The 13,465-nt window shown below is 43.5% G+C and overlaps 1 protein-coding gene across 4 annotated transcripts in view; it reads left to right on the forward strand.

The window, feature by feature from the left end:
• The first annotated feature begins 1,570 nt into the window (after nucleotides 1–1,570).
• TAX1BP1 (Tax1 binding protein 1) overlaps nucleotides 1,571–13,465 on the forward strand; it is a 66,468-nt gene continuing 54,573 nt past the window's right edge. For all 4 annotated transcript variants that reach the window (XM_072651015.1, XM_072651017.1, XM_072651016.1 and 1 more), the window contains exons 1-3: nucleotides 1,571–1,850; nucleotides 9,177–9,356; nucleotides 12,949–13,051. In XM_072651015.1, the coding sequence (XP_072507116.1) occupies nucleotides 9,183–9,356; nucleotides 12,949–13,051 (277 nt within the window). In that variant the 5' untranslated portion in view covers nucleotides 1,571–1,850; nucleotides 9,177–9,182. The remainder of the gene's footprint in view (nucleotides 1,851–9,176; nucleotides 9,357–12,948; nucleotides 13,052–13,465) is intronic.

A 13,465-nucleotide genomic window follows, 5' to 3' on the forward strand; every position in this document is an offset into this window, starting at 1 on the left:
ATTCTGTTCTGTAGTGGCGACTCCTTTCTCCAGACTCCCAAGATATCTACTATACTAAAAGGCAGTATGGTAATGGTGGCATTTCGGTGGACTTGGCCTCAGCAGCCTAAATCTTGTTTCTGATACTTGTAGCTGTGTGGTCATGGGCAGGTAACTTCCAGGTTTCCCATCTGCAAAATAGGAATATTCAATAATATCAGGGCCATCATGAAAAGCAAATGAAATGAAAAATACAAAGCTTTGATAACTTTTTCTTGGTAGTTAACATTTTATGCACAGATGTCATGTCCACATTATTACTGGACTTGAGCTCACAGATTGCCGGATGTGGTATTTCTTTTTAAATTCTTTCTAGTATCTTGCATCACACTGAACACTCAGTATATCTTGCTGACTGATACTACCATAAACCTTCTAGGTGCTTGGTCAAGGCGGGCATCATTAAAATGGAATGTATTAGCATATGTGGGGTTGGCTGAACCCCTGGATTTCTTTTAGATAAGAATGGAAGCTAATTGCCCTAATTGTTGACTGTGCTAAAAAATGCAAAGCAAGAAAAACTCCAGGAAAAACCCTGGGGCTGATGTCACTAGATCTAAAGTTTCTTCACTTTCTAAAAGGTCAAGATCTTCAGATGGAGATTAAACCATCCCCAGCAAAGTGCTTACTAATGTCAGTTTCTATTTCTAGTTACAGTTATCACTATACTAGTTACAGTAACCACTATACGTGTAGTATCTCTATGGATGTAAGTACTAAGCTGCCTTTATCCTCATATACGTATTTGTGTACGTGTATGTCATTTGCACACGTGTCTGTAGACACACAGAAACCACTGGAGGGAGAGGCAGGAAGGCTTACTGGACCAGTAAGCAAGGGGTGCCCACGACAGTGGCTTTCTGTACAAATGAAGTTTGACTGATGTCCTGTAGACGAGGGTTGGATCCGAGCCGTGGGGGCCCGAAGCTTTTGGAGGCACCCAAGACAACGGCACGGATGGCAGACGGCCGCCCGGCCATGCGGGTCAGGCAGGATTCGAACCCAGGTCCTCGGGCTCCCATTATTTATTTAGTGGTTACTACGCGACTCCACCGTCCGCCAGCTCCGTGCTGGGCATCAGAGAGGACAGAGACCTCGGCAAAGTTCCTCCCCGGTTGGGGCTGACCCTCCGCTGGGGAAGGGGATGTCGCAGGCGGGAGGGGAGGAGACAGTCCTTCCCCTTCATCCGCGAGCCCCAGAAGCCCTGGGTTCAGATCGTGCCTCGAAGCTGTAGCAGTGTGGGCCTCAATTCCCTGATCTGTGAAATGGGGGCGATAACAGCCCCCCCAACTCCCCCTCCCGGGCCTGTTATGAGACGTGCTCTGCAAACCTGACTGCGCTGTGACGCAAGCCAGGCAGCCCTGCCTGCCCTCGGGGAGGCAGGATTCGAACCCAGACACGGAGACTCGGGTACTGACATGTCCCTCTCCGTCCCGGGCTCCGAATGGGAAGGCGCAGGGGGCGGGACTCCAGCCCCTGGCCGAGGGGAGTGGCGGGTTCAAGCCCGGGGTCGTCGCGCCTGCGCAGACCTGGCGCCCCGCCCCCGGCGCGCCCCTTCCTGCCCCGGAACGAGGCTGCACGCACGCGGCGGAAGCGAGCCTCCCGGAAGGACGGAAGTGACGCTCACGGCCGCGATTGGCTCGCCCCTCCCTCCGTCCCTCCTTTCCCCGCTCCTCCTCCTCGGTCCGTAGGTCCGGCCGTTCGTCCGCCTGTTTGTGGCGGAAGGCGCCCGGTGGCTGATGGCCATTCTGAGCGGGAGGCCCTGGTGACGCTGCCCAGCCTTCGCAGAGGCCTCTCCGGGCCAGCCTGGGGTAAGAAGCCGGGGCTGGCGGGCGGAGGCCGGGCGGGATTGTGACGTGCCCGCAGGGACTCGGGCCCAGGGGGCAGGGGGGCGGGCGCTCTCTGCCTCAGTTTCCCCTTCGTGAAGTGAGAGCTTCCCAGAAGAGGAGACGCCGGGACTAGAATCTCGGTAGCCTCCACGCGTATACTCTAAGCGCCCAATGAGTGCTGGTCGGTTGGCCCACTCGGGCCCGGAGGCAGAACCAGGGGCGGCACCGTAAAGAAGGAGGAGCTGGGCCCTGGAGCTGAGGGGGGGCGGGCGGGGAGCGGCCCAGGTCCTCGGGGTGTCGGGAGGGGGAGGGGAGCGCGGGGCGCTCGGGAGCCCGTGTTTGTGTATGGGGCGGGGAGGGGCGGGGCCTGCGGGCGGGGAGGGATCCCGCGTACTTCCGGGATGGGCCAGTGCCGTTCTGCCTCCCCCAGGCAGTGCGCGGGCTGGGGGGTTCAGTGCCCTTTGACCTCACCGGACAGCGGAGGTGTTGGGCAGAGCCTGACCCCGCGCGTCCGACTTGGGGCCGGAGACCAAGTGGAGTCGGAACTTGGGCTTTTGAGAAACGTCCGGGAAGTTAAGGGGGGCTGCGAGAGCCTGGGGCGGGGGGCGGCCCTCGGAGCGGCGATCTTAAGGGCTTGATGCCAGCCAGGCGCGGGGGGGAGGTTACGGAAGGCCCCGTAAAAGTGCGCTTTCCCCTTCCTGCAGCCGAATTACTGGACCAAGCGCGCCCCGGGTCCCTCTCAGCTGACGCAGACGGTAGCCTCCGGGCTGACCCTGGGCTGGGCAGCCCTCTGGGAGGGTGACGTGTTCGAAGTATCTCTAAAACAGTGAAGGAGGGTGCTGCTCTGAAGGGCTCTTCAGGTGTTTAGGTGGCCTCTGTCTGAAGGGTTTTATGCGGGAGGGAGCGGACTAATTCAGGTGTCTGTAGGTGGAATATGCAATGAAAATGCAGTGGGAGGCTGTCCGTAGTTTTAAAAATGGATAGAGGTCCACTGGCCCTGGAGTCCGGAGGACCTGAGTTCAAGTCGGGTCTCAGATATTTGACCCTGTGTGACCCCCTGGGCAAGTCACTTACCTCCATTACCTCCAAAAAAATGGATAGAGATGTAGCCTATTTCTCTACTTTCTCTGAAAGTGGTAACATTTAGTGTGCCGGCTCATTTATTGGCTGGATTCTCAGAGGCAGGAAGATCTGGGTTCAACTCCTGCCTCAGACGAGGACTGGCCCTTCTCTGACACCAGAAGTCGAAGAAGACGCTGACCTGCTTTAGGAGAGGGAGTCGAAGTTCTTTATTTCAATAATAAAATCACAATCCATCCTCCTTGGTGTCATCCTTATTTAGAGCTGATAAATTACATAAGGTGATTGGAAAGAAGCTTATGACCGCTGACATCATTTACGGATCTTTTCCTAAGGATTGCCCCTGCTGCATTCAGTTCGTTAAAGTGGAATGGGTAGTGCCGTGGAGCTTGTAACCGTCAGCCGGCCTCAGACATTGCTGGCTGTGCTCGTCTGACCAAGGCTCTAACCAGGCTCTCAGCTGCACTTTTTTCCTTTGTAAAATAATAGCACTGACCGTAACAGGTTCTTGTGAAGGTCGAATGAGATCATATGTGTGGTATATAGAAAGATTGGTTATTGTTAACATTCTGGAAGGAAATGTGATAACCAACAATCCTTTGTCTGAATGGGACCGTAAAATCTGCCTAGAGAAGTGTAGGGAATCATACTTACCGAGCTCCCACTGTGTTCACATAGGGAGCTGTATATAGGACTCTATACAGAAATGTACAATGCAATTATTGCCTTTAGAATTTAGAATAAATTAGAATTAAGATTAAGAATTTAGTTCAAAGACTTCCTGATGTAGAGTTCCTAGGTGACCTGTAAGGATCCCAAGAAATTGGGTTTGGCAGGCTGAGGACTTAACTGGAGATTTTGGATAGGCAACATGAAATGTTTAAATGGACTATTGTGTGATTGTGATTGTGTGTAACTCCTGGTTTTGACTCCTCAGTTTTCACTCATTTTAAATTGGTCTCCCATTCCTGGACCCTTGGTAGCAGAAAGTGAGATTGAAGCCTGAAGTCGCCGTTGTGGCTCCTATTTGCCCTTCCTTCTGTGGAGGGTGGTGAATGGGAAGGGCTTCTCTCTCTGCCAGTGCGGCAGGGCTGTGTTTCCTCTGGGAATGGTGCTGTTTCCAAACAAAGTGAAGGCGGTGGGAGACTCCATCAGGTTCTGGGGGAAGAAAAGGAGAAAGCGAGGGCATTTGAGGCAGTTGCAGACTCCTGGAAGCCATTTACACATGTAGAGGACAGGAGGGACCAGGTGAAAGCAAGGTTAGCAGAATTTGGAGGGAACTGATAGGGATTCTTTATTCCATTCCATGAGCCAGAGTCATCTAGCTGTTAATTTGTGATGGTTTGAAGATGGGAAATTTGTTAAAATAGAAGGAAAGGGAAGAAAATCATGACCTATCCCTGCTTTAATCAGCTCCAGTTTCATCCTATGATATGTATTGCAAGTTACTTGTATTGCCATTTAGAGAATAATTCTATTAGTTCTGTGAATATTTGACAATATTCCAACGGGAAACCCCCCTCCAGTGTAGTCATGGAAACATTTTTGTTTTGAATTTTATTTTTTATAATGTTGACATGTGAGAATTCAGACAAGCACAATGACCATGACACAGCACTCCTCGGTGTTGGGAATGAATCCATGTTTTAAAATTATTTTTCATTTTCTCTTTGTATCACCAGTGCTTTGGACAGTGCTTAATAAATGCCTCTTTGACTAAAAGTTAGAAGAAAAGTGCTGTTTCACTTATGTTATCTCTGGGAAGCAGCAGCCCATAAAGTCAAAGGCATAGTGTAAGTTGGAGGAAAAAGAACTTTCTCAGTTTTATGCTTAGGTCTTCAAGATTTGACATGTATTAGATTTGACTGACTGGAGTTTGGGAAGGAGGATGTTGTGTCCTTCCCTCCCTCCCCAAAAGGATTAAATCTGTGGGCTTGTCCTCAGCACTGTGCCAACCCCCAATTGCACACAGTGAGGCCTTTTGATTTTAAAGTTATTTCTGCCTGTTTCATGAAGAAGTACTTTCCATCTTCCCAGAGCCTTAAGACCACTGGGTGGACTGTGCAGGATGAAGTAGAAAGTTAGTCTTAAGTGGGAATTGAAATATTCTCTGGCTGCTATTCCCTTTGAGTAAACATTGCCCTTGGGCAGCGTTGCTGGAGTAACCAGTTTGAGAATATATCTGGTTAGGTAGGTTTCCTAATCAATCCAAATGTTTGAGATCCTCTGTTTAAATAATTCAGCTGAACTTAATTCTTTCTCTGAAATGTTCAGTTACACACAGAAGATTGTGGAATAATGTACTTTGGTGGCAAATTTTGAAATTGTACAGGCTTTAATCTCTATAAAAAAGGAGTTAATTTTTTATAATAGAAATTGGTAACCATTTTAAGATTTTGGTTTTAATGACTTTTAAGCCATTCAATACCTGTATTTGTTATTTGAAAGGTCAGGAAACATCACATTAGAAAGGTTTTGACTTAAGTATCTTTCTAAATAAAGTATCTGACAGCAATTAGTAAATTACAGGGTAGAGTTTCAGTGCAGTCCTGGGTCCACAAACGTTCGTTGACTTGGGAAACAAGGACGATTACTACGGTGCCAGAAATAGATTATTTCTTTAATGATTAAAAAAAAGTGCCTGAGAATTATCATGAAGAATATTAGGTATGTAATGTTAGAGCTGTTGAAGGTGGAAGACTTAGCATGATAAAAATAGTAAATTGCTTTTTTTGGGCAAATCTGTATTAGCCAAATTGTTATTTGTCACTCATAGATGTAGAATGCAAAATGTGAAAAACTTTGAGTTGTTTGCAGAGTTCACTTACCATTCATGAGTTAACCAAAACTCAACTTAAATGACACCTACTCCTTGAGTCTGAGCATTCTGTGAATTTTTAATAGTCACATTTATTGATTTTTGTGCCCTTGACATTTCCTGAATGACATTTCTTTTGTATTCAATTTCCATTAATTTGAGATCTGAGCAATCCAGACAAGGTTAAGGTAAGCATACATTTTGCCAGACAACACTGATTAAATAGTCTTTCTAATGATTTAAATTGGATTTGTCATGAAAGACAAACCTAACTTCTTTTTTCATTTCCATATTTTTGTTATAAATGAGGAAAAAACTTTAATCGTGCTGTCCTGACTGGTCTTGGTGTTGGAGAGCGGGCAGATCACGAGAGGACAAGACTCAGTGATGAGACTAGAGGAGTCTTACTGATAGAGTTATCTCAAGGCAGCCAAGAATGACAGCCTTGAAGTCTCTTAAGTACTTTTTCTTGGTAGAAAGGAATGGTCCCAATCAGGATGGGATTGAAGCAGAAAGGAGTGGGCTGGCTCAAGGGAACAGTGAGTCCAGTGCAATTAGGCAGGAATCCAAGGGGATGAGGACCTTAACCAAGAGGCCAATGCAGGCAGTACATTGTGATAGACACTTGGTATAGAAAAAGCACAGAACCATTTCTGCCTTCAGGAAACTTACATCAGCTGGAGGGATATCAGTGGATAGAATGCTGGGCCTGGAGGCAGGAAAACCAGAGTTCAGATAGAGCCTCAGACATTTTATTAACTGTGTGACCCTGATAAATCACTTCATCTCTCTCTGCCTATCTGTGGGGATAATACCACCTCCCAGGGCTGTTGGGGATCAGATGAAATAAGATTTGTAAATTGGCACTAGCCTGGCCAGTAGTAAGCTCAGTATAAATGGTAGCTATTATTATTAAACAGATACATCCACACATGATAATTTGAGGAAGGAGAAAACAACTAATGAATTTGTTTCCCGTAGGAGGTGGCCCTATGGATTCTAAGAGGTATAGATGAGGAGGGGTGTGTTCCCTGCTTAAAAAGTCAGAGATGGACTTCCATAAAGCATGTGTGGTTTAAATGTGGAATCCATGGAAGGGATAATAGGAAATAATACTGGAAAAGTAGACTGTAACCTATGATATTTTCCTGTAGAAACAATAGTCATTGTAGATTCTTGATCATAGGAGGGAGTAATCCATTGCACCCTTGTGCTTTAGGAAGGTTATCTTGGCACCTGTGTAGAGGAAATCTTGGAAAGGGAAGAATTTGGAGGCCCTGAGCTTGGTTATGCTGTAGAAACGATGAGATGTGTGAGGGCTTGATGGGTGGAGAAAAGGGGCTAGAACTGATAGATAGTTCAGAAAGGCTTTGTTTGACCAGCCCTTGGGGAGTGAGAGTCAGTTAGGAAAGGACTCAAGGATTGCTATGGAGCATGGAGACCCCATTGAGCTGATAACATAATCATTATTTGGAGGCATGGCAGCACCTCCATGGGCTGGAAGAGAGGCAGGAAGAGCTGAGTTTCAGGCCTGTCTCTCTCTGGTTGCGGAGAGAGGGGACAAGCGGCTTCATCTCTCTCACTGGCCTCAGGCAGCTGTCTCTCACTATACTTTACCAAGAAGGTGGCAGTTTGCTCTCTGTAACAAGGAAACCACAGCAGAAGTCCAAAGACCAAAATAAAAATCGTTACTCACGTGAGGTAGCAGAAGTCCTGGAACAAATGGAGGAACGCTAGTGGCAATGATTAGTTGTGCCCAGTGATGCTAAGGTGGAGGCTGTCTGCCCTCCACTCCACCTTCTTAGGCTGCCTGAGGACCATACCCATGGTTTGTGGACCAGAAGCCAGAGAGTAGCAGAGGCTCTGGGCTTGGGTACTTTTAGATTGTAGCAGACGCAGGAAGCCAAGACTTTGGGGAGTTCTTCCACACTGGAATTTATGTTTATTCTGTTTGTTTGAACTTTGTCTCCAGTTCTTCCTTTGATTAACTTCCTGAGTCATACTGGTAACAACTCTTTCCCAATTAATGTATTCCTAGTCTGCTTTTTTACAGTTGTTAGATATCTTGATACAGAACCCAGAGTAGAGATTGCATGCATGCGGGCAGCCAGGAGGCTGAAAGGCCTCCAGATCCACTGGGAAGTGGTGTTATTTAGCCTAAAGAGGAAATTTGAGAGCCACATGATTGTTGCATATGTTAAAAGGGCTACCCTGAATGGGGAAGGAGAGATTCCTCACTTGATCCTGTCCTCTACAAAGCTGCCAAAGTGATTTTCCTTAAGTTTAAATCTGACCACCGCTTTGCCCCATTCTAACTCCAAGCCTGGTTGGCTTTTACAGCACTTGGTCCCAACCTATCTTTCTAGCCTCATTATTTATTATTTGTTATTTGACTTCTTACTCTCAATGGGCTAGCCAAGTTGGCTTTCTCTCATTTCTCACCCATGATATTCCATCTCTTTGCATTTCCTCTGACCACCCCACAGTCTGAAACGTACTCCCTTTTTCCCTCCTTCTAACTCAGTTTCCTATGTAAGACTGTGTTTAGGCACCAACATTTACACTCAGTATTTTGGTACATACTTCTCTATGAATGAAAGCCACCAAGTAAAAACTCAGATGAACCTTAGAGGCAGTCTGCTCTAAGCCCTTCATTTTACAGAGGAATAATGGCGGCCAAGAAAGCTTTGACTGTCTCATGGCTGTTAATTTTCTGAGCACTGTCCACTAGACTGTGCTGATAGCTTCTACATTCTATCACTTGATAGGCTGTAAACTCTTTGGGAGCAGGAATTATTTCATTTCTGTCTTTGGGTCCCCAGCATGTATCACGGTGGCCGATGCACATAATAGGCATGTAATAAATGTTTGTGGGATTAGATTTATTCTCTTAGGTTCTAGGAGACAGAACCAGAAGCAGTAGGTTGAAGTTGCCAAGAAGTAGACTTGGCCTTGAGATCATGGAAAACATTTGTCCAAAAATTAGAATGTGCTGGCTTGACTGCAAGTAGTTTCCCCTTTAGAGGTCATCCAGCAGATTTGCTCTATGGCTCTAAAAATCATTCCCCTTGATTTCCCTGTGTAAACACCTCCTCCCTGGCCTTCCTTCATAAGTGTTGTGTAAGCTCCTTGAGGGCAAGGATCTTACTGTTTTGTTTTTCATTCTCAGTGTTTGGCCTGGCTTTTTTGTTCAGTCTTTGTTATTCATTCATGACTACTTTTTCTGTGTTGTGGAGGATTTTTTTCAGGTAAAGTGTGGACTTAAGAGGTCTTTTCTAACACTGACATTCTGTGATGTTTTCCCCTATCACTGCTTATGTGCTTTTTTTTTTTTACAGATGAGTCTTTTTTACTTAAGATTGGCAAAAATCAAGGAAGTTATTAAGATTTCTTTTGATAACTTCTTACAGATAAACATGACATCCTTTCAAGAAGTCCCATTGTCAAGCACTCTTCAGACTTCCAACTTTGCACATGTCATCTTTCAAAATGTGGCCAAGAGTTATCTTCCAAATGCCCACCTGGAATGTCATTATACTTTGACCCAGTATATCCATCCACACCCAAAAGATTGGGTTGGCATTTTTAAGGTAAGAATACTTGAGCAAATCTTCCATAGAGGATTTAGGCAGGTGGTTGGATAATGGTTTAAAGGTTATCTTGAGACAATCATCATTAAATTAAACCTATTTTAATTTTTCATCAAAGAACCCCACCATTACTTCTCTGTAACTGTAATTTCTTGCTTAAGACAGATAAGAATAAAGTGATCACGAATTATTTCAGTCATTTCTCTTCTGGAGTTAGAGCATTTGTTTTCTCTTTGCAACTCAGTGAGACTGAAAATTGCAAAACATTTGCTGATCTGCCTTGGGAGTGGGAATTCTGGTTCTAATTTGGTGGCTTGAGAACTTGCTTTTTGATGGTCCTCTTCAAGAACGAATTTCGATAATTGCAATTCAGTATTACTGGTCTTTGTCATCCTGTATATTTTATTTTATGCATATAAGAACATTATTTTACAAAAAGATCCATAGGCTTCATCACACTGCCAAAAGCTCTAGAATCTTTAACTGGCAGTGACCATCCTGTTCTACGTTCCTCAGGGGCTCCTAGGTAATGGGATTTCTAGCCTGTAGAGCAAAAGTAAAGCCTTTCCGTACACACAGCACAACGCAAAAAGAGGATTCTCTATGAAATGGTCCATGTAACATGTTATTTGCACAAGTACCTTGCCTGCCCCTCTCTCTGATTCCTTTTATTTTCAAAAAGTGATTTCAAGGCTTTATTTTTTGGCTTTGCTATTGCTGACTCCCTCCCAACCCTCCACTCAGCAAGAGAAAGAAAGGAAAAAGGCTTGTAACAAGTCAGTTTGGCAGAGGCCATGTGCACTCTGATGAACTGGGGTGTTATTGGTGTTGGCATTTGTCCTTCATTCTTGAAGAGGACCAGTGACATCACGAAGGCAAAGTCTTGGGCTGTGTGAGATGGTTGGATTTGAGTGAGGCAGACCTGCTCTCTCCTCTAGAGGCATCTGAGTACAGTGTCAGGACAAAGGTAACTGGAGAAATGGTGGTGGGGAAATGAGGGAGGTGTCTCTGGGAAATCTGGATATAGGTGGAGATGGGGGACTGGTGGTCAGGCCAATATTGTGAAGACCTATTTTTTTAATTTGAATCTGATTTTATTTGGTTTTTCATTATTATTATTTCTAGTGATTTATGTTAACGTTAGGCCCCAGTATATTTTCGGTCATGTCCATTGGTTGACACCTCAGCATGTGTAAAGATTGGATGCTGATTTTCAGGTCTAAGTCAGGAATTTTGGGGGGTATAGGAAGCCTCCTCTCCTATGGGCTTCTCCTCTTCACTGCTTGCTTAGTCATGTGTTGGTGAAAAAATGCCCCTTCTGCTCCATGTAGGCGTAATGATGCAGTTTTCAGTTTTTATTGTCACATGCTCATGGCTTCTTCCTTTCCCTATTCTGTGCTGTTTGGCCTCATTTCTCTTTTTTGGGTATTAATAGATCTTTTCCTGGTGGCGTTTCAGTTTTTAGTTACATATTGTCACTCAATAATGAAGATAAGTTGTGACATGGTTAAAAACATACTGAATATGCTAATAGCTTATTGACAGGTAAGGAGCTCTCCTCTTTCCCCCTTCTAGCTTTCCTTCTCCTTCCTTGCTTCTCCTCCTTTTCTTTTCTTTCTCCCTTCCTCTCACCTCTTCATCCCTGTCTTTTTCTCTTTTCTCCCATGACTTTACCTTTCCTCCCCTGTCCTCCTTTCCTCTCTCCTATTCTCTCCTAATCCTCTCCTCCATTTTCATCTTGCCTATTCAAACACCGGATAAGATGAGTGTGCCCATTTACCAAATAGAGCAGAAAAATGAAGATTGATTATACATAAAGCTGTGAATCTTTATGTACAGCTTGTTTTCCTTTTTCAGTATGTACTAAATTTAACATGTTACTTTCATAGCTGTCCTTCTTATCTGTGTTTCTTTTTGAATTTATTTTTCTTCTGTGAAAAACAAAAATGCTTCAATTATCTTCTTTTTGCTCTTTTTATGGCACCAAATCCCTCTCTTTTTGCTCTTTTTATGGCACCAAATCGCTCTCCCTCAAATAAGAAACAAACAACAGCAATTCCTTGTAACAATTAAGCCAAACAAGTCTGTGCATTTGCCATATTCACCAACGGATGTCTCATTCTGCACTTGGAGTCCACCTCTCTGTCAGGAAGTGGGTCATACGCAATTGCATTGATTCAAGTTCTAACAGCTTATTTTTACAATATTCTTATAATACGAATTATTGTTTTTGTTTATATCAGTTCATATCAGTTTTCCCAGGTTTCTCAAATATTGTCCCTCTTGTCATTTCTTATGCACAATAATATTTCATTATATTTGTGTACTATAATTTATTCCGTCATTCCCTAGATGAATTTTCTGCTTTAACAGAAAGAGCTCCTGTAAATACTCTTGTACGTGTAGGTTCTTTTTCTCCGTTTTTGATCTCTGGGGGCATAGTGGTATCCTTTGATCAGAAGAATATGCAGTTTAGTAACTTTAGGGACACAGTTCCTGATTGTGTTCCTGAATGACCAGACAATTAGCAACATTACCAATAGTGCATTAGTATTTTTATTGTCTTGTAGTCCTCCAATAGCTGTCATCTTTGTCAGTCTGGTGGGTGTGAAGCAGAACCTCAAAGTTGTAGAGATTTGGAGCATTCTTTTATAGGACTGTAGATACCTTGAAACCTGCTTGTTTGCAGCCTGACCATTAATCTTCGGAGGTGGCTCTTGTCTGTCTCTCTCTGTCTATGTATGTACTTATATCTTGGATATGAGACCTTTATCTGAGAAACTTGACAACAAAGATTTTTTTTCTCTGTTCACTCTTTCCCTTTGAGTTTTACTAGCATTCATTTTGTTTGTATTAAAACTCAAATTTTATTTAATTGTGATTGTCCATTTTATCTTGCAAGATCCTCTCTATCGATAACCTGTTTGGTCATCTCCATCTGTGATTATTGGGTCATTTCATTCCTTTCTTGCTTCTCTACTTTATTTAGATGTGACCTTTTGTGTTTAAGACATGTGGACATGTGGGCCCTTGTCTTTGCATATACTGTGAGCTATTGAAGTCAACGTCATTTCTACCACGCTGCTTTCTAACTTTCCTAACATTTTTTGTCAAATACTGACACCTTGCAGTAGTTGAAGTCTTTGGATTTATCCAACTGTCTGGTACTGTGTTTGATTGCTTTGCTGTATTGGGTACCTAATGCCTCCTACTGATTGACTTTTCTATTTTTAACCAATACTAAACTATTTTGATGATTATTGCTTTGCTGTCTGGTATGTCATATTTCTTTTCTCCATCCATGTGCACTTAGCATTTTTTTTTTTGACAGACATTGCCTATAAAGGGACAGTTTAATGTGTATTTAGAAACTGTTACTCAGTTTATGAGATCTTTGTATAGCATTAAGTAATAGCTTAATAAAAATTCATGATAAAAATTTTGATGTGTTGTTAAAATAGTCATTTCTCAACATTAAATGTATATTTTGACTTTAGGATGCAGTAAAATGGCATGTTTTGGCATGTAAGATATAATGTGATCTTGAACTTTTCTCTGTAATCAAACAGTTCATTTTGGTGCTTTCTTTCAGGTTGGTTGGAGTACCGCTCGAGATTATTATACATTTTTATGGTCCCCAATGCCTGAACATTATGTGGAAGGATCAACAGTCAATTGTTTATTGTCCTTTCAAGGTGAGAGACCTTCTTGTGTCAAATCTGAAAGAAATAGATGTCTTATTGCCATCAGCTTTTTAATCATCTACTATATTCTTCTGTTTAGTTATGTAGTTAATGAGAGGCTGGGGGATTGAGACAAGTTTTGTTTATCAAAATTTGGAGGAGTTATTTTCTGTCACCTCATTCCCTAATCTTTCAGTGCCAATAATAATAGATTTTTCTGCAGTTCAAGTTTTTTGATCTGTGTTCCCCAGATATTCTATTTTGATGTCAGTTTCAAACTAAAATTTAAGAACTCTAGTAGTGGTCTTAGAATAAGAAGAAAAATTGGCAGTGTCAAGGACCTTAGGCAGATATCTCCTTTGTAGTTCCCACTTTGACTTGACCCTTGGGAAATGAATTAGCAAATGGTAAGACTACTGACTGGAA

This window comes from Notamacropus eugenii, chromosome 3, assembly GCF_028372415.1.
Source record: "Notamacropus eugenii isolate mMacEug1 chromosome 3, mMacEug1.pri_v2, whole genome shotgun sequence".
Lineage (NCBI taxonomy): Eukaryota > Metazoa > Chordata > Mammalia > Diprotodontia > Macropodidae > Notamacropus > Notamacropus eugenii.